At 48.1% G+C, this 19,649-nt stretch overlaps 1 protein-coding gene across 1 annotated transcript; it reads left to right on the top strand.

The window, feature by feature from the left end:
• Positions 1 to 1,990: 1,990 nt before the first annotated feature.
• Positions 1,991 to 19,416, top strand: LOC142768457 (uncharacterized). Its single transcript, XM_075870431.1, has 4 exons — positions 1,991 to 2,100; positions 14,813 to 14,848; positions 16,242 to 16,450; positions 19,289 to 19,416. The coding sequence occupies exons 1-3, from the start codon at positions 2,007 to 2,009 to the stop codon at positions 16,445 to 16,447; spliced, it is 336 nt and encodes a 111-aa protein (XP_075726546.1). The 5' UTR covers positions 1,991 to 2,006; the 3' UTR covers positions 16,448 to 16,450; positions 19,289 to 19,416.
• Positions 19,417 to 19,649: the final 233 nt, after the last annotated feature.

The following is a 19,649-nucleotide window of genomic DNA, read 5'->3' as shown; positions in this document are numbered from 1 at the left end:
GTGTCTCCTTAAGCAACTGTGTTTTCATGCTTTTCATACACCAGCGTTTTGCAGGGTTACGTGAAGAAGCATCCACAAGAGAGAGTAAGAGATTGAAAATATATTCAGGGGAAAGGAGATTTTAAAGCTTCTTTAGTTGCGGCCCGGATATATGTCCGGGGCTCCACTGTCTTAAGCCGCCCGCCGAACTTGATCCAGGAGAGCTGCACTCCTGAGTCCGAGCGGTCTATAGGTGTGCCTTCTACTGCTTCATACTACCTCCTAAAAGTTTTCCCGAGAAAATTGACTACGTCGCTCTATCTTTCGTTACTTCTCTGTATTTGTTTCTTTGTCTTGCTCTCCGATTCTTTTTTTTTAATTTCTTTTCCATGTCTCTCTTGTTCTGTTTTTTTTTACTCCCTGTCTATTTCTATATATGTCAGTACAGGGTTGTCTTTATTCACTTTGTACTTCTCCACTTTTTCTCTCTATACGTCTCCTTCTCTTTTCTCTCTCCTCCTCTCTTTCAACTCGTTCTCTTTCCTATTCGTGTTATTGAATACCAAGCCAGGTAATTTGTCTCATTCGTTAGTGAGAGCAAAGCAGAAGAAGAAGAAGAGCACTACGAGAGTGCGTGCTGGCCGAGTTATTCCGCTAATAATGGTGATAGTTTTTTACACGACCGACTGAGTTTCCCTCACAAGTTAATATATTGTACTTACATGGCAGTAGATTTTTCAATTATGTAGGGCACCTGCTCGACTGAGTATTTTAGTTCGCCGGGCAAGAAGCAATTTTATAAATAGTTGAACTGTTTGAAATATGTAGAGTTTTATGCAGGGGTGAAGGAATCAATGCGATGGTGACAAAATGCGATGTTACATAAAGTAACTTTGGCAGGTAACTTTGTATCGTTAAAAGAAAATGAAAAATAGAGACCAAGAGAGAGGGAGAAATACAGTGAAGTAACGAAGGATATAAAAAGAAACAGAGTTGGGGAAGAGAGAGTAAGAGAAAAGCTAGAAAGAAAGAGAAAACTAGAAATATATAGAGTTAGAGAAAAGGAAAAAAAATAAAAAAGCAAGAAAAACAAAAAATAGTTGGCGAGTGAAAAAAAGCAGTGATAAAAAGCACATGAAAACAAATTGAAACTGCACAAAAAGAAAGCAAGAGAGAAATAAATAAAATCATGAAGGGTCATTAGTTGCTCTGTAAGATTCGCGCCAATGATTAGAGGCTATTTTTTTTAATTTTTTTTTCATTTCGACTCATTTTGTTCACCATGACTAAGCAAGACCTCGTAATTAAAACTTCCAGCGAGCTGTTGCCAGAATAGACTTTCACACTCGTCAAGCAACAAGTTCAAAATTGTAAATCAAGTCCTTGCCTGACAACGTAATAAATGTAGACAACATTGCTACTGACAGTGTAATGTTCTGATTAATAGTTCCGGTGATCAGTATACAGAAGAGACTGCGTCATAATTTTCAAGTACAATGTTCAATGCGGTAAGTGATACCTTTGCTTGACAACTTGATCAATGAATACAACTGTAGTACTGACAACACAATGTTCCCATTAATAGTTTTGGTGAGCTGTATACAGAAAAGCCTGCGTCATACTCGTCACGCAAAGTGTGAAAAATGGTAAATCAGACTTTTGCTTGACAGCGTAATAAATATCAAGCCACATTCGGCGGTAGGAAAAAGGAAGTACACATAGAAGTACTGAAGTCGGTAATTTTTTATCAGGTGTGCTTATCTCCTACAAAGCACGGTGGCGATCTCTTTATTTATAACCAGGAAATCAGTCTACTGGTAAAAAGTGAAAGAACCAAAGCAGCTGATTTTCTCCCTTTGCTTTGCTCAGTACGCTTTATTTCTTTCATTCTGTTCCCTATGTTTTGTTGTCTCGTATATGTAGGTGCACACTTTTTTTTTTGTCTTTCTTCTTGCATACCCTGCTGTATTTATTGAGCACTGCCGCCTCCCCGGCGCTATCTTTCAGTGAATCCGCAGATTCCAACCATGCGCACCTTCGCTTTGGTAGCACTATTCGCTACCGTCTTCTGCGTGGAGACCGTTTTTATAGCCGTTCAAGCTGCTAAAATGCCTAAACAGGGTAAGATTCTCTCTGTCATTACGATTAGCTTATAGAGAAATATTGTGTTATACAAGATCGTACTGATTATCTGCACATCACTGCAAAGAAATTATTTCTTGTAAGTGACTGAAATGTTTAAGAACGAAGATTTATTTATTTATTTATTTATTTAATATTTATTTATTTAGTACTGTAAGCCTTTCTCAGGCTCATACAGGGTGGGCGGCCGAATATACACCGTCACGTACAAACCAGGGAATATCGCACATAGCGGAAGAAACAGAATCACAAGATGATGGTGAAAATAAAACTTGAACGATGAAAGCAATTGTACAAAATCATGGACAGGTCACAAAACATCGAGGTATCAGCAGGGGGTACAGTGATCAGTGTGTTCGTAAGCGCTCACAAACATCAAAAAACAAAAGTTGCTTTTAGTCTTCATAAAACAGGCTTTCTACATTCCGAACAAATGAATCTGCAGAGGAAAGATTAACGCATTCATGTGGCAATTTGTTCCACTCTTCCACTGCTGACGGGAAGAATGAATATTTAAAAGTGTCACAGCGTGACATGAATGGTCTGATGCACTTATTATGGTTAGTACGAAGGGAGTGATGGTTAGGCGGCTTTATATAGTTGTCTTTATCTATGTGTAAACCGTTGTGATACAAAAGAAAAATAAACTTTAAGGAAGAGACACGGCGACGTGCTGCCCGCTTGCGCAGCTCAGCGACACTGTCATGCCTCGAATACTTAGAATAGAAAAGCCGAAGGGCCTTGCGTTGGACGATTTCTAATTTGTTGGAAAGATATTTTTGGTGGGGGTTCCAAACAATGCTGGCGTACTCGAGGATCGGCCTTATGAGAGATTTATATGCTGTCAGTTTTACATTAGAAGGCGCCAATGCAAGTTTTCGACGCAGGAACCCTAGCTGGTGATAGGCTTTTGTGTATGTGCTGCTTATCTGTGCATGCCACTTCAGTTTACTTGTAAAGGTAACGCCCAAGTATTTAACAGCGTCGTTTCTTGCAATGTTTGGGCCGACCAAATTGTAACTAAAATGCTGGATTGTTTTTCTGCGAGTTATGCTAAGGCAAGCTGTTTTTGACACGTTAATTTCCATTCCCCACTCAAGGCACCAACATGCAATATTAGCTAGTGTGGTATTAAGTCTAAGCTGGTCATCAGTTGTGTGGATAGTGGTGTAGATCACGCAGTCGTCAGCGAATAATCTCATTTTAACGTTAGGCTCAAGGCGCGTATAGATATCATTAACATATATTAGGAACAAGATGGGTCCTAAAACGGAACCTTGTAGTACTCCGGAAAAAAGTTCCAATGAATCAGAGGCTGTGTTGTTTACGGTTACATACTGGCTTCGATTTGATAGATACATTTTTATCCATGCTATTATGTTACTGTTAGTACCAATAGACACAAGTTTGTCAATTAATTTACTGTGAAGCACCTTATCAAAAGCTTTGGCGAAGTCTATAAATATCGAGTCGGTTTGCAATTGTGAGTTAATAGTAGTTACGAAGTCATGAGTTATTTCCAAGAGTTGAATAACGGTAGACAGGTTTTTACGGAATCCGTGTTGGTTTGGGTGCAATAAGTTGTTATCTTCTAAATAAGTAATTATTGCCTTGTTGATTACATGTTCCAATAATTTACAGCAGCAGCTAGTTAGCGAGATAGGCCTGAATGTTTCTATGGACAGCTTGCTCCCGCCTTTGTGAATTGGAATTACCTTTGCACACAACCAGTCTGCAGGTAAAGAAGCTGTTAGCAGGGATGCTTTAAAAATTGCTTCAAGGAAGGGACATAGTTGCTCTGCGTAGTGTCGAAGGAATACATTTGAAGTATTGTCATAACCCACTGATTTCTTAACATCGATTTGCAACAGCAGGTTCAGAATACCTTCCGTAGTGACGACATCGGGCATTAAAAAAGGATGCACCGGAGCAACAGGGCTGCTTGGTGCGCATGCGCGTGTAAATACCGACTGAAAATACCTATTGAAAGCATTGGAAACAGCCTGCGCGTCCTTTACGATAGTACCCTCAATTTCTACTTCAGTTGTTGGGTTTTCAGGCCGTGCCAAGAAACGCCAAAATTTTTGCGGCTGATCCGTCATGAAGTGAGATAATGTATGTGAAAAAAAAAGTTTGTCTTGCATTTCTAATTTCCGCCTTAAGCTGAGATGCAAGTTCCTTTAAGATGATTGGATTCCTCTTTTTCTTGCGCATTCTCTGTACTTTTCTTTTAAGGTGAATAATACGGCGATTGATTCATGGTGTTTTTCTTTGTGTGCGTTTTAGTTTCGTTGGGATAAAATTTTGTTCGCAGTACGTAATTATTTCTTACAGTTGAATCCACATACCATTAACGCCCTCACATTCCTCTAGAAAAAAAGTCTCTAGTGCTGTGCCGAGGTAATCAATAACACAAACATCATTAGCTCTGGTGTAGTCTTTCATGGCTATCCGTGAATTTGTGCCATCGGGTTTGGTATTTAAGCATTCAAAGTTAAAAGTTATGATTAACATTTTGTGATCAGATATTCCATCTTCTACAGTGGCTTTACCGGATAGCTTATCAGAAAAAAAGCTAGGCCTAGTATGGAGCGAGTGTTTCCTTGAATTAGGGTTGGTTCCTGGACCAACTGGGACAATAAAAAATTGAACATTAAATTGTATAATAGTTCGCTGTTGGCGGTAATTCTTGTACTTGTTAAGTTTTCCCAGTCAATAGCGAGATTGAAATCTCCAGTAAGTATCAATTTGGTACGGGGGCTAACCTTATCAACCAGATAGTCATGTACTTGTAAAAGGTAATCATCAGACGCATTTGGCTTTCTGTAGATGCCACCGATCAGTACTGGAGCATCGTGAGCAAATATTGTGCACCAAACGCTTTCGTGATTCGCAATACCCTTTTCTCTACGATATTGCAAACCACGTTTTCTTGCAATGATGACCCCACCCCCGCGACCGTCACGATCTGACCGAAGTAGGCAGTATGAAAAAGGAACAATTTCAAAATGAAGAATGTCTGGGTGCAGCTACGTTTCAGTTATCACGACAATATCAGGAGTGTACGAAAATAACAATTCTTCTAGCTAGTCAGTTTTGTTAACAATGCTACGGGCATTCAAACATACGAATGAAAGTGGTGTGGCGGCTTGCGGGTGTCACACGTTGCCTTTCGCGCGACCATCGTGACGTGCCCTTCTCAGGGAAACTTGCATTTTTTGCTTCATCCCATACGTACAAGTCGTCATCTATCTTTAGTTTATCGAATACAAGAGTGACCTTAGCACCATTGTCCCGATCTTCGTTTGCTGATTGCCATAGTTTTTTGCGCAGGTCCCGAACTCGAGGGGAAAAGTCTTCGGATATCGATATCGCTGTTCCCTTCAGTTTGCCGCAATTACGAAAGACATAATTTTTTCGGAGAAATTGCACAGCTTAAGAATTACTGGCCGCTCTCGATTTTGTGTTTTCCTGCCAATTCGGTGCATGCGTTCTACAGATGTAACATTCACCTTGAGGATGTCTTTAAAAATGCCGTTAACAATCCGCTGTTGTAAATCTGCATTTTGTTCATTATCACCCTATTCCACGCCATAGATTATTATGTTATTCCGGCGGCTCCTGTTTTCCAAGTCTTCTACTGATAGCTCTCGCACCAGTTTATTTGTTTCTACGGTCATCATCTCATGCTCGGCGAGTTTATCCTCGAATTGCTGTAGGCGAGCTCTTTTTCTATGGCGGTTAATCTTTCCTGTACGTTGCCTACTGTAGTTTCTACGTGTTTGAAGTTTTCGGAAAGAGCAGTGAGCGCTTTATTGGTCTTTGTTTGTTCCTTTGAAATATTCTTGAGGAGCTGGCTGTTTATGATGGCTTCTGAACCAGACTCTGAGTCTGAGCGGGGTCCAGGGTTTAACTCCACATCACCTGATGTTAACAGCAGTAGCCTAATAACAAGCAAACAATCACACAATGAAGAAAGCAGACTCTGTGGGCCCGGCAGCACTACTAAAGTGAGCGAATCGTCTCTAATAGAGCGGACAGAATGTTTGTCACCCACCTGGACAAAAAAGTAGAAATTCATGAGCAACCGTTCCAACACGGTGCTGCCAAGCCCACTGAAAGACTGCTGAAGATGGCTCCGGGTTTTATGCTGAAGCTCAAGCGTGTCCGCTGACGTCACTCGGTTGACCACATGGTAGGGGAGGGGCACTTGAGGCGCTTTCCATGATGGTTCTCCGTCGACGGGGCTGTCCGGCGCAGGCGCGACGATGTTTCCCTGCGGTGGGAAGAGTTCCGCCGGGCCAACGACGGAGTCCACCCGCAGCAGGGCGATGTCGACGAAAAAGTAGAAATTCATGAGCAACCGCCCGAACACGGTGCTGCCTATCCCACTGAAAGACTGCTGAAGATGGCTCCGGGTTTTATGCTGAAGCTCAAGCGTGCCCGCTGACATCACTCGGTTGACCACATGGTAGGGCAGGGACACTTGAGGCGCGGCTTTCCATTATGGTTCTCCATCGACGGGGCTGTCCGGCGCAGGCGCGACGATGTTTCCCTGCGGTGGGAAGAGTTCCGCCGGGCCAACGACGGAGTCCACCCGCCGCAGGGCGATGTCGACGAAAAAGTAGAAATTCATGAGCAACCGCCCGAGCACGGTGCTGCCAAGCCCACTGAAAGACTGCTGAAGATGGCTCCGGGTTTTATGCTGAAGCTCAAGCGTGTCCGCTGACGTCACTCGGTTGACCACATGGTAGGGGAGGGGCACTTGAGGCGCTTTCCATGATGGTTCTCCATCGACGGGGCTGTCCGGCGCAGGCGCGACGATGTTTCCCTGCGGTGGGAAGAGTTCCGCCGGGCCAACGACGGAGTCCACCCGCAGCAGGGCGATGTCGACGAAAAAGTAGAAATTCATGAGCAACCGCCCGAACACGGTGCTGCCTATCCCACTGAAAGACTGCTGAAGATGGCTCCGGGTTTTATGCTGAAGCTCAAGCGTGTCCGCTGACGTCACTCGGTTGACCACATGGTAGGGGAGGGGCACTTGAGGCGCTTTCCATGATGGTTCTCCGTCGACGGGGCTGTCCGGCGCAGGCGCGACGATGTTTCCCTGCGGTGGGAAGAGTTCCGCCGGGCCAACGACGGAGTCCACCCGCAGCAGGGCGATGTCGACGAAAAAGTAGAAATTCATGAGCAACCGCCCGAACACGGTGCTGCCTATCCCACTGAAAGACTGCTGAAGATGGCTCCGGGTTTTATGCTGAAGCTCAAGCGTGCCCGCTGACATCACTCGGTTGACCACATGGTAGGGCAGGGACACTTGAGGCGCGGCTTTCCATTATGGTTCTCCATCGACGGGGCTGTCCGGCGCAGGCGCGACGATGTTTCCCTGCGGTGGGAAGAGTTCCGCCGGGCCAACGACGGAGTCCACCCGCCGCAGGGCGATGTCGACGAAAAAGTAGAAATTCATGAGCAACCGCCCGAGCACGGTGCTGCCAAGCCCACTGAAAGACTGCTGAAGATGGCTCCGGGTTTTATGCTGAAGCTCAAGCGTGTCCGCTGACGTCACTCGGTTGACCACATGGTAGGGGAGGGGCACTTGAGGCGCTTTCCATGATGGTTCTCCATCGACGGGGCTGTCCGGCGCAGGCGCGACGATGTTTCCCTGCGGTGGGAAGAGTTCCGCCGGGCCAACGACGGAGTCCACCCGCAGCAGGGCGATGTCGACGAAAAAGTAGAAATTCATGAGCAACCGCCCGAACACGGTGCTGCCAAGCCCACTGAAAGACTGCTGAAGATGGCTCCGGGTTTTATGCTGAAGCTCAAGCGTGTCCGCTGACGTCACTCGGTTGACCACATGGTAGGGGAGGGGCACTTGAGGCGCTTTCCATGATGGTTCTCCGTCGACGGGGCTGTCCGGCGCAGGCGCGACGATGTTTCCCTGCGGTGGGAAGAGTTCCGCCGGTCCAACGACGGAGTCCACCCGCAGCAGGGCGATGTCGACGAAAAAGTAGAAATTCATGAGCAACCGCCCGAACACGGTGCTGCCAATCCCACTGAAAGACTGCTGAAGATGGCTCCGGGTTTTATGCTGAAGCTCAAGCGTGCCCGCTGACATCACTCGGTTGACCACATGGTAGGGCAGGGACACTTGAGGCGCGGCTTTCCATTATGGTTCTCCATCGACGGGGCTGTCCGGCGCAGGCGCGACGATGTTTCCCTGCGGTGGGAAGAGTTCCGCCGGGCCAACGACGGAGTCCACCCGCCGCAGGGCGATGTCGACGAAAAAGTAGAAATTCATGAGCAACCGCCCGAACACGGTGCTGCCAAGCCCACTGAAAGACTGCTGAAGATGGCTCCGGGTTTTATGCTGAAGCTCAAGCGTGCCCGCTGACATCACTCGGTTAACCACATGGTAGGGCAGGGACACTTGAGGCGCGGCTTTCCATTATGGTTCTCCATCGACGGGGCTGTCCGGCGCAGGCGCGACGATGTTTCCCTGCGGTGGGAAGAGTTCCGCCGGGCCAACGACGGAGTCCACCCGCCGCAGGGCGATGTCGACGAAAAAGTAGAAATTCATGAGCAACCGCCCGAACACGGTGCTGCCAATCCCACTGAAAGACTGCTGAAGATGGCTCCGGGTTTTATGCTGAAGCTCAAGCGTGCCCGCTGACGTCACTCGGTTGGCCACATGGTAGGGGAGGGGCACTTGAGGCGCTGCTTTCCATGATGGTTCTCCGTCGACGCGGCTGTCCGGCGCAGGCGCGACGATGTTTCTCTGCGGTGGGAAGAGTTCCGCCGGGCCAACGACGGAGTCCACCCGCCGCAGGGCGATGTCGACGAAAAAGTAGAAATTCATGAGCAACCGCCCGAACACGGTGCTGCCAATCCCACTGAAAGACTGCTGAAGATGGCTCCGGGTTTTATGCTGAAGCTTAAGCGTGTCACTCGGTTGACCACATGGTAGGGGAGGGGCACTTGAGGCGCTGCTTTCCATGATGGTTCTCCGTTGACGCGGCTGTCCGGCGCAGGCGCGACGATGTTTCCCTGCGGTGGGAAGAGTTCCGCCGGGCCAACAACGGAGTCCACCCGCAGCAGGGCGATGTGGACGAAAAAGTAGAAATTCATGAGCAACCGCCCGAACACGGTGCTGCCAATCCCACTGAAAGACTGCTGAAGATGGCTCCGGGTTTTATGCTGAAGCTCAAGCGTGCCCGCTGACGTCACTCGGTTGACCACATGGTAGGGGAGGGGCACTTGAGGCGCTGCTTTCCATGATGGTTCTCCGTCGACGCGGCTGTCCGGCGCAGGCGCGACGATGTTTCCCTGCGGTGGGAAGAGTTCCGCCGGGCCAACGACGGAGTCCACCCGCAGCAGGGCGATGTCGACGAAAAAGTAGAAATTCATGAGCAACCGCCCGAACACGGTGCTGCCAATCCCACTGAAAGACTGCTGAAGATGGTTCCGGGTTTTATGCTGAAGCTCAAGCGTGCCCGCTGACATCACTCGGTTGACCACATGGTAGGGAAGGGACACTTGAGGCGCGGCTTTCCATTATGGTTCTCCATCGACGGGGCTGTCCGGCGCAGGCGCGACGATGTTTCCCTGCGGTGGGAAGAGTTCCGCCGGGCCAACGACGGAGTCCACCCGCAGCAGGGCGATGTCGACGAAAAAGTAGAAATTCATGAGCAACCGCCCAAACACGGTGCTGCCAATCCCACTGAAAGACTGCTGAAGATGGTTCCGGGTTTTATGCTGAAGCTCAAGCGTGCCCGCTGACATCACTCGGTTGACCACATGGTAGGGCAGGGACACTTGAGGCGCGGCTTTCCATTATGGTTCTCCATCGACGGGGCTGTCCGGCGCAGGCGCGACGATGTTTCCCTGCGGTGGGAAGAGTTCCACCGGGCCAACGACGGAGTCCACCCGCAGCAGGGCGATGTCGACGAAAAAGTAGAAATTCATGAGCAACCGCCCGAACACGGTGCTGCCAATTCCACTGAAAGACTGCTGAAGATGGCTCCGGGTTTTATGCTGAAGCTCAAGCGTGTCACTCGGTTGACCACATGGTAAAGGAGGGGCACTTGAGGCGCGGCTTTCCATTATGGTTCTCCATCGACGGGGCTGTCCGGCGCAGGCGCGACGATGTTTCCCTGCGGTGGGAAGAGTTCCGCCGGGCCAACGACGGAGTCCACCCGCCGCAGGGCGATGTCGACGAAAAAGTAGAAATTCATGAGCAACCGCCCGAACACGGTGCTGCCAATCCCACTGAAAGACTGCTGAAGATGGCTCCGGGTTTTATGCTGAAGCTCAAGCGTGTCCGCTGACGTCACTCGGTTGACCACATGGTAGGGGAGGGGCACTTGAGGCGCTTTCCATGACGGTTCTCCATCGACGGGGCTGTCCGGCGCAGGCGCGACGATGTTTCCCTGCGGTGGGAAGAGTTCCGCCGGGCCAACGACGGAGTCCACCCGCAGCAGGGCGATGTCGACGAAAAAGTAGAAATTCATGAGCAACCGCCCGAACACGGTGCTGCCAAGCCCACTGAAAGACTGCTGAAGATGGCTCCGGGTTTTATGCTGAAGCTCAAGCGTGTCCGCTGACGTCACTCGGTTGACCACATGGTAGGGGAGGGGCACTTGAGGCGCTTTCCATGATGGTTCTCCGTCGACGGGGCTGTCCGGCGCAGGCGCGACGATGTTTCCCTGCGGTGGGAAGAGTTCCGCCGGGCCAACGACGGAGTCCACCCGCAGCAGGGCGATGTCGACGAAAAAGTAGAAATTCATGAGCAACCGCCCGAACACGGTGCTGCCAATCCCACTGAAAGACTGCTGAAGATGGCTCCGGGTTTTATGCTGAAGCTCAAGCGTGTCCGCTGACGTCACTCGGTTGACCACATGGTAGGGGAGGGGCACTTGAGGCGCTTTCCATGATGGTTCTCCATCGACGGGGCTGTCCGGCGCAGGCGCGACGATGTTTCCCTGCGGTGGGAAGAGTTCCGCCGGGCCAACGACGGAGTCCACCCGCAGCAGGGCGATGTCGACGAAAAAGTAGAAATTCATGAGCAACCGCCCGAACACGGTGCTGCCAATCCCACTGAAAGACTGCTGAAGATGGCTCCGGGTTTTATGCTGAAGCTCAAGCGTGCCCGCTGACATCACTCGGTTGACCACATGGTAGGGCAGGGACACTTGAGGCGCGGCTTTCCATTATGGTTCTCCATCGACGGGGCTGTCCGGCGCAGGCGCGACGATGTTTCCCTGCGGTGGGAAGAGTTCCGCCGGGCCAACGACGGAGTCCACCCGCCGCAGGGCGATGTCGACGAAAAAGTAGAAATTCATGAGCAACCGCCCGAACACGGTGCTGCCAAGCCCACTGAAAGACTGCTGAAGATGGCTCCGGGTTTTATGCTGAAGCTCAAGCGTGCCCGCTGACATCACTCGGTTGACCACATGGTAGGGCAGGGACACTTCAGGCGCGGCTTTCCATTATGGTTCTCCATCGACGGGGCTGTCCGGCGCAGGCGCGACGATGTTTCCCTGCGGTGGGAAGAGTTCCGCCGGGCCAACGACGGAGTCCACCCGCCGCAGGGCGATGTCGACGAAAAAGTAGAAATTCATGAGCAACCGCCCGAACACGGTGCTGCCAATCCCACTGAAAGACTGCTGAAGATGGCTCCGGGTTTTATGCTGAAGCTCAAGCGTGCCCGCTGACGTCACTCGGTTGGCCACATGGTAGGGGAGGGGCACTTGAGGCGCTGCTTTCCATGATGGTTCTCCGTCGACGCGGCTGTCCGGCGCAGGCGCGACGATGTTTCCCTGCGGTGGGAAGAGTTCCGCCGGGCCAACGACGGAGTCCACCCGCCGCAGGGCGATGTCGACGAAAAAGTAGAAATTCATGAGCAACCGCCCGAACACGGTGCTGCCAATCCCACTGAAAGACTGCTGAAGATGGCTCCGGGTTTTATGCTGAAGCTTAAGCGTGTCACTCGGTTGACCACATGGTAGGGGAGGGGCACTTGAGGCGCTGCTTTCCATGATGGTTCTCCGTCGACGCGGCTGTGCGGCGCAGGCGCGACGATGTTTCCCTGCGGTGGGAAGAGTTCCGCCGGGCCAACGACGGAGTCCACCCGCAGCAGGGCGATGTGGACGAAAAAGTAGAAATTCATGAGCAACCGCCCGAACACGGTGCTGCCAATCCCACTGAAAGACTGCTGAAGATGGCTCCGGGTTTTATGCTGAAGCTCAAGCGTGCCCGCTGACGTCACTCGGTTGACCACATGGTAGGGGAGGGGCACTTGAGGCGCTGCTTTCCATGATGGTTCTCCGTCGACGCGGCTGTCCGGCGCAGGCGCGACGATGTTTCCCTGCGGTGGGAAGAGTTCCGCCGGGCCAACGACGGAGTCCACCCGCAGCAGGGCGATGTCGACGAAAAAGTAGAAATTCATGAGCAACCGCCCGAACACGGTGCTGCCAATCCCACTGAAAAACTGCTGAAGATGGTTCCGGGTTTTATGCTGAAGCTCAAGCGTGCCCGCTGACATCACTCGGTTGACCACATGGTAGGGCAGGGACACTTGAGGCGCGGCTTTCTATTATGGTTCTCCATCGACGGGGCTGTCCGGCGCAGGCGCGACGATGTTTCCCTGCGGTGGGAAGAGTTCCGCCGGGCCAACGACGGAGTCCACCCGCAGCAGGGCGATGTCGACGAAAAAGTAGAAATTCATGAGCAACCGCCCGAACACGGTGCTGCCAATCCCACTGAAAGACTGCTGAAGATGGTTCCGGGTTTTATGCTGAAGCTCAAGCGTGCCCGCTGACATCACTCGGTTGACCACATGGTAGGGCAGGGACACTTGAGGCGCGGCTTTCCATTATGGTTCTCCATCGACGGGGCTGTCCGGCGCAGGCGCGACGATGTTTCCCTGCGGTGGGAAGAGTTCCGCCGGGCCAACGACGGAGTCCACCCGCAGCAGGGCGATGTCGACGAAAAAGTAGAAATTCATGAGCAACCGCCCGAACACGGTGCTGCCAATCCCACTGAAAGACTGCTGAAGATGGCTCCGGGTTTTATGCTGAAGCTCAAGCGTGTCACTCGGTTGACCACATGGTAGGGGAGGGGCACTTGAGGCGCTGCTTTCCATGATGGTTCTCCGTCGACGCGGCTGTCCGGCGCAGGCGCGACGATGATTCCCTGCGGTGGGAAGAGTTCCGCCGGGCCAACGACGGAGTCCACCCGCAGCAGGGCGATGTCGACGAAAAAGTATAAATTCATGAGTAACCGCCCGAACACGGTGCTGCCAATCCCACTGAAAGACTGCTGAAGATGGCTCCGGGTTTTATGCTGAAGCTCAAGCGTGTCACTCGGTTGACCATATGGTAGGGGAGGGGCACTTGAGGCGCTGCTTTCCATGATGGTTCTCCGTCGACGCGGCTGTCCGGCGCAGGCGCGACGATGTTTCCCTGCGGTGGGAAGAGTTCCGCCGGGCCAACGACGGAGTCCACCCGCAGCAGGGCGATGTGGACGAAAAAGTAGAAATTCATGAGCAACCGCCCGAACACGGTGCTGCCAATCCCATTGAAAGACTGCTGAAGATAGCTCCGGGTTTTATGCTGAAGCTCAAGCGTGTCCGCTGACGTCACTCGGTTGACCACATGGTAGAGGAGGGGCACTTGAGGCGCTGCTTTCCATGATGGTTCTCCGTCGACGCGGCTGTCCGGCGCAGGCGCGACGATGTTTCTCTTCGGTGGGAAGAGTTCCGCCAGGCCAACGACGGAGTCCACCCGCAGCAGGGTGGTGTGGACGAAAAAGTAGAAATTCATGAGCAACTGCCCGAACACGGTGCTGCCAAGCCCACTCCCAAGGCATGCGTGCAAGATACCAAGGCATCCAAGGCATGCGTGCAAGGAACCTCGGAATCAGCAGCACGTCCCTTTCTCAGGGGCAAATCAGTCCGATTCAAACTTCACATATGTCCACATAAACTAATTGATGCCTCTAAATTGGTAAAATGAATTGGAAATCAACATTGATAGTGCAACAGGCATGTTGTTGTGCTGCTAATCTCAAAAGCATGGGTTCAATTACTTGCCAGAAGAGCCGAGTTTGGATGGAAGCAAAATACGAAACCAGATTACTATTACTTGAATTTCTGTGCACGTAAAAGAGCTTCAGGTGGTTGAAATTGAACTGGAGCCCGTGTGGCAAGCAAATGTTCTACCACAATGCCATGCTACTACTTAAAACTAAAAAAAGCACTATGTGAACGTCATGTAATGTAAGGAAAACAAATAATAAAATATTTCGGTTTTAAGGAGGATTGTTACCAGGCCGTTCGCGTGGCAAGTAGGTGTCCTAGGTACAGAGTCATAGTATTGCATGAAACTGTCTCAGAAAAAAACACCATATTAGAAGGAGCTTCCTGAACGCGAGTAAGATTGCGTCGCAGAAAGGTAGAAGCTTGCCATGCGCATAAACATCTGAATTGCAGTGAGTAGGTGTTTTAAAAGACCCACTAGTAACAAAGCCCACTGACATGTTTCAAGAGGTACCCTCTGAGGTGACATGTTTCAAGAGGTACCCTCTGAGTTTCAAGAGGTACCCTCTTGAAACTCATTTCAAGAGGTACCCTCTTGAAATGAGTTTCCATTCCAATATAAGCTGAGTAACCTTTTTTTTTTCGTTTTCATTGCAGACTGCTACAGGAACGGTACTTGCAGCTACCCAGATGGTAAGTTGTCGTTTGTACAATAAGAGATTTGTTCTTCTGACTGAGCTTCAGCATACATTACCTTGTGCTTTGGTATGAAGTCAGAAGACTGACAACTGTAGCTGATAAAAGATCACCGAGTATGCGTTAATAAACCGTGAGTATACCTTTGTCGCTTCTAGTTTTGAGGGGTACGCTAGTGTTATTTTAAATATTGTTGACATGTTTGACGATACTGTATTCCAGGCAGTGGGCGCTTTGCAAGAAATGTTCTCTGTGAGAAGAAATATTTTTATAAGGGTCATTTCACGCCAAACGCCCCAGCAATATTGGCAACCATCTCTAGTACTCGAAAAAAAAAGTGCTGATTTACTGCATTGAAAACAATGAACAGCTAGAATATTTTAGAGAGAAAAAATTTTGTGTCACGTGGCTGCCTCCTGACTTATTAAAATGTCGTTTGGGCATGTTTTGTGAAAAAAATATTTCAGAAGTACCGCTCCTGCTTTGTATACAATTTTTAGTCTACATGTTAAGTAAATAGGCTTGTGTAGGATGTTACAAGCTCAGTAATATTCAGTGCAATTTTACTGACACATACTCCTCGCAGACTTTAGCCAAAATGTGTTATGTTTGCATTTTTTCTATTGCAATACTCCACTTTGTATGAACATCTGAACAATAAATACTTGCTTCACTGAAGGTATATTTTGAGGAAAAAAAGTTTAGATCACTCAAGCTGCTAAATTTCACGAGAAGACGTCACAAATTTCGAAAAAGTGTGATTTTTCTTCATATTAAGAGGCGATTTTCACCACTTCGTGGTCCTATTAAAATCACCTTCATACGAAAATCGAAAGCAAATAAGTAGTTTTTTTTGTTATCGCAAGCTTTATCATTACATTTTGTTTTTGTTTTAAGGAAGAAATTATTATTTTTTAATTTTAAATTGGCGGATAACTAACATCTTTCCTCCCTTACCTTCTTTCCTTCACCCTTTACGTAACGAGGAGCTGTGGGATGATGCTCCCCGCAACGGACCTCCCGAGGTCATCCAAGCTCTGATACAGCAGGCCCGGCTTATCGCTAGAATCGTCCCAGGGACTCCAGACTAGCGGTTTCTCCCACGCCCTCCTTCTCCATGCTTTTGTCAATAAAGACGTTTCTCTCTCTCTCCCCATTTGGTTATACAACAGCTGCCGTCTTGAAATTCCACATTGCCGTCAATGGGGAATGGAATTCAATGTCAAAGTGTTTAATTACAGCTTCACAAGATCGTTTCTTGTGTTTCGAACTGCGTATACGTATTGAATACTTCATATACCGCCAAAGTTCACTATATCTCGCACTATTCATTTTCCCCATAGTTCCCCAACTATGTCAATGTGAAATGTTTACATTCTTTCTGTTTCAGCCTGCTGGGACTGCCCTAAACCAGAACCACAGGGATATATAAGGACACCAATTTTCTATTTTGATACCGAAACCAAAAGCTGCGAAATTGCTGCTGGAAACATAGACGAGGAACGAGGAACATGCAACAGCTTTGACAATGAACACGACTGTAAATTATACTGTGGACTTGACCACGAAGACTATGAGGAAAGTGAAAGCTGTTAGGTAGTAAGTATTTTTATCACCTCGCTATTGTCATTTTACCAAAATAATACCTCAGTCTGGGACTCACCATAGTGCGACATTTTATCACCTTCCGTCGTCTTTCATTCGACAACTCTGATTATTAACGTAGAGCACCTGATTTACACTTTACCCGGAAATGTTTACTATATCTGTACAGTCGCCTACAAAGATTGCATTGTACCTTAAGCAGGGACAGGCCTCAGACAAATAAACGGTAAATTTTTAAATCAAGAGCAGCAAATAGTACCACACGTAACCACTTCCGCTCCTGCTTCTCCGCTAAAAGCTTGCGAAATGTGGGTGACTTCCTCGATCAACAATTAGCATCCCCAATTTGACCTGTCTTTTTTTATATATATTCTATTCTATTTTAGCATCTTGCGTCATTTTTTTTCTGTCTCCCTACTTTCAGTCACCTATGTCATTCCCCACGCCGAATAACAAGTCGGCGATTTCAATTAGCCAGCAAAATTTTCGGTTTCTCAGTAAATATTTATTCTCTCTTTCTCTCTCAACAATTGTGTCACCAACAATGCTGCTCTCGTGCATTTCATGAGAACAAAGGGTACGCCAGTTGTACTAGATGCAACAAATCGGGAACCATTTGTCGGAAAGGAAATCGACGATTCGGGGTTTTTCGAGAATTTGGCAAGATTATGTCAATCAATGCAACGAAAATGGGAACGCATTTCACACGAGTACAAAGAGTGACATGGACACGACACGAACGCTCCCTTTCAAGTCGGCGCACGTATTACGCCCAACTCTTCACTTTTCCTCATTTAAATGCACTGTTTGCTAACATTTGTATAAAGCAGTGGTTCCAATTACAGGTGCTAAAGCACACATACACTTTGCGACGAGTTGCCCAGCGAGTAAAAGAAAATTACCGATTATTTTTGTACTAAGAAATAAGCTTTAAATATACACCTGTTTCTAACCAATGTAATTTCTGTAATGTAATTTTCTAACCAGTGTAACCCCGCTAAATAATTTTCTAAAACGTTTTTATGGTCTGTTTCTCTCTTACTGTCACACGGTTCAGCCACCTGACCTAAGTTTAAGCACTTTCTGAGTGCCAAGTCATCTTGGAACTGATGACTGCGTTCATGCTTAAGAACTCCCTCGTTCCCAAAATTTAGCAAAGCCCATACTACTTCGCAGTCCCTATATGTTCCCGTAAAGACGTGATTTAGTTTTAATTACTGCTGAAAAATTTCGTAACAGCTGTGAATTTTTTTCGCACTGTATTTGCTTGCTTTACTTCTTCCGGGGCCTTTTGTTTATTCTCAATTTATAGTTTACATTAACAGCCACTATAGATGTGTCTTTTTTGCCTCACGATAACATGGGTAGGGTGCCTTTCACAAATTTGTTCAGTCCCACAAGTGTGCTTTGTGTAGCTGTATACATGCGTTATGGTAAATGAACTTTTTATATTCCAGCGATGAGCTTACTACGCATTTGGCCTCAGCATCACTACAGTGTACTAGTACACTGTAGCATCACGAACGGCAGGGTCTTCTAGGCCATGTTGCATAGCTTCTCCTTAGCAGCACGCACCCTGGTTACTTATAGCACTGCTGATGAGATTCTGTTATGGTGGTCTATACTTGCAAGTTCTTGTTGGCAAAGGCAACGATAAGCTTTTTTTAAGAGTGAATACATTTTATAAGCGACCCCAAACCATCCACCGCCATCGGTGGCGTCCGCAGTCTTCTCTCTATCTTTAAAAGAAAGAGGACTTGGCGGGCCGCAGCGCGACGCTCTACCGAATAAGCCACGGACGCGACGCTGATATCGGTGTCAGTAACGCGCCTTATACCCCCTCCCCCTTCGCTCGCTCCTCCACTCTCCTCACTCGCTGAAGCTGCGCGCGCACCCCTCTCTCTCGCGCGCCCGCCTTCTCTCTCAGTCTCCCGTCGAGAGCGGGTCGTGAGGAGGAGTAAAGTTAAAATCCGTTGGCATTCGCCAGTGAGTTATTGTAAACTCCCCCGTGTGATCAAATTGCGATTCCCAGGAACCATTACACCATAAAGGCACCATAGTGTGATTAATAAATATAATAGTGCGAATTAATAAATACCCCTCATAGCATCATCCCGTGTATTCGCACTTAACCATGTTCAACCTCGGGGAAATGCTTGGGAGTTTTTCTTTGTTATTTCTCCTATTTTCGCTTTGGCTTAACCGTCTACTGGATGTCTTTCAGTGCTTCTAACAAAGAAACAAGCCTCATGAGAAATACCTCTTTTCATAGTTGTATGAGTGCAGGGCGAAAGTGTTGTCGGGCCCCGGTCGTATCATCGGTTTATTCGCTGCCATGCTTCAGTTTTATTTGTCCTCACATGAGGCCACATCATATTCCCTTTGTTATGAGGTGTTAAATGCGAAAAACATTTTTTTCTCTTTTGGCTCAAAGTACGTTTACCAGCCTCCCAGCAAAAAAAACAAAAAACTTCTACCACTAATTATTTCTTCATGCATGAGAGGGTTAAAGCTGTACGCTCCTTCAGCGCTTGATGACGCCTTTGAATAGTAAGGACTGCTAAAATTCTGCTGTTTCACATGGTCAATTTTTGCAAACTTCTACCGCTTATGTTGTTTCATAATGCCAGACGGCATACACACTTTCACGCTACATATCTCCACCTTCTTTCAATTAGCACTGATAGCGACTCAATTACATATTCTATAATATCTTCAAGCTACATCTTTGCTCATTACAGGCTCCTGAATCCTTTCAAAGGCTAAGAGTGTGCTTTACTCATTTTTTAATTTCGGTAGCGCACTTTTAACGACCTTTATTTTTTTTTTCAGATTCATAGACGTTACTATTTCAACAGTCGTCTACTTCAAAAAAAATGACTGCACGAATTTCATTGGCCATTCCAAATGAATAAACAATTCTTGCACCCAAGGCTATAGTTTCGGAATGTCATGACCTAATAAATAGAAAATTACTCGCGAAATCAACCAAAGCCGTCTCATGTTTTTACGGTGCATACTGCAAACTTCCTCGTTCAATTCGAGGCAGTGCAAGAACGAAGCTCAATCAAATGTTTTAATGAATATCGCAGAACAACAAAAGTTCGGCAGAACCAGTGTACCTCGGGAATCGATGTTATGAGAAGCATGCGGAAGGAAGGTGACTGTGCGAGTGAGTGAGTGAAATAACTTT

The sequence above is a fragment of the Rhipicephalus microplus genome, chromosome 8 (assembly GCF_043290135.1).
Source record: "Rhipicephalus microplus isolate Deutch F79 chromosome 8, USDA_Rmic, whole genome shotgun sequence".
Taxonomy (NCBI): domain Eukaryota; kingdom Metazoa; phylum Arthropoda; class Arachnida; order Ixodida; family Ixodidae; genus Rhipicephalus; species Rhipicephalus microplus.
Note: the sequence above shows the minus strand (reverse complement) of the source record. Positions and strands in the feature narration are given on the sequence as shown.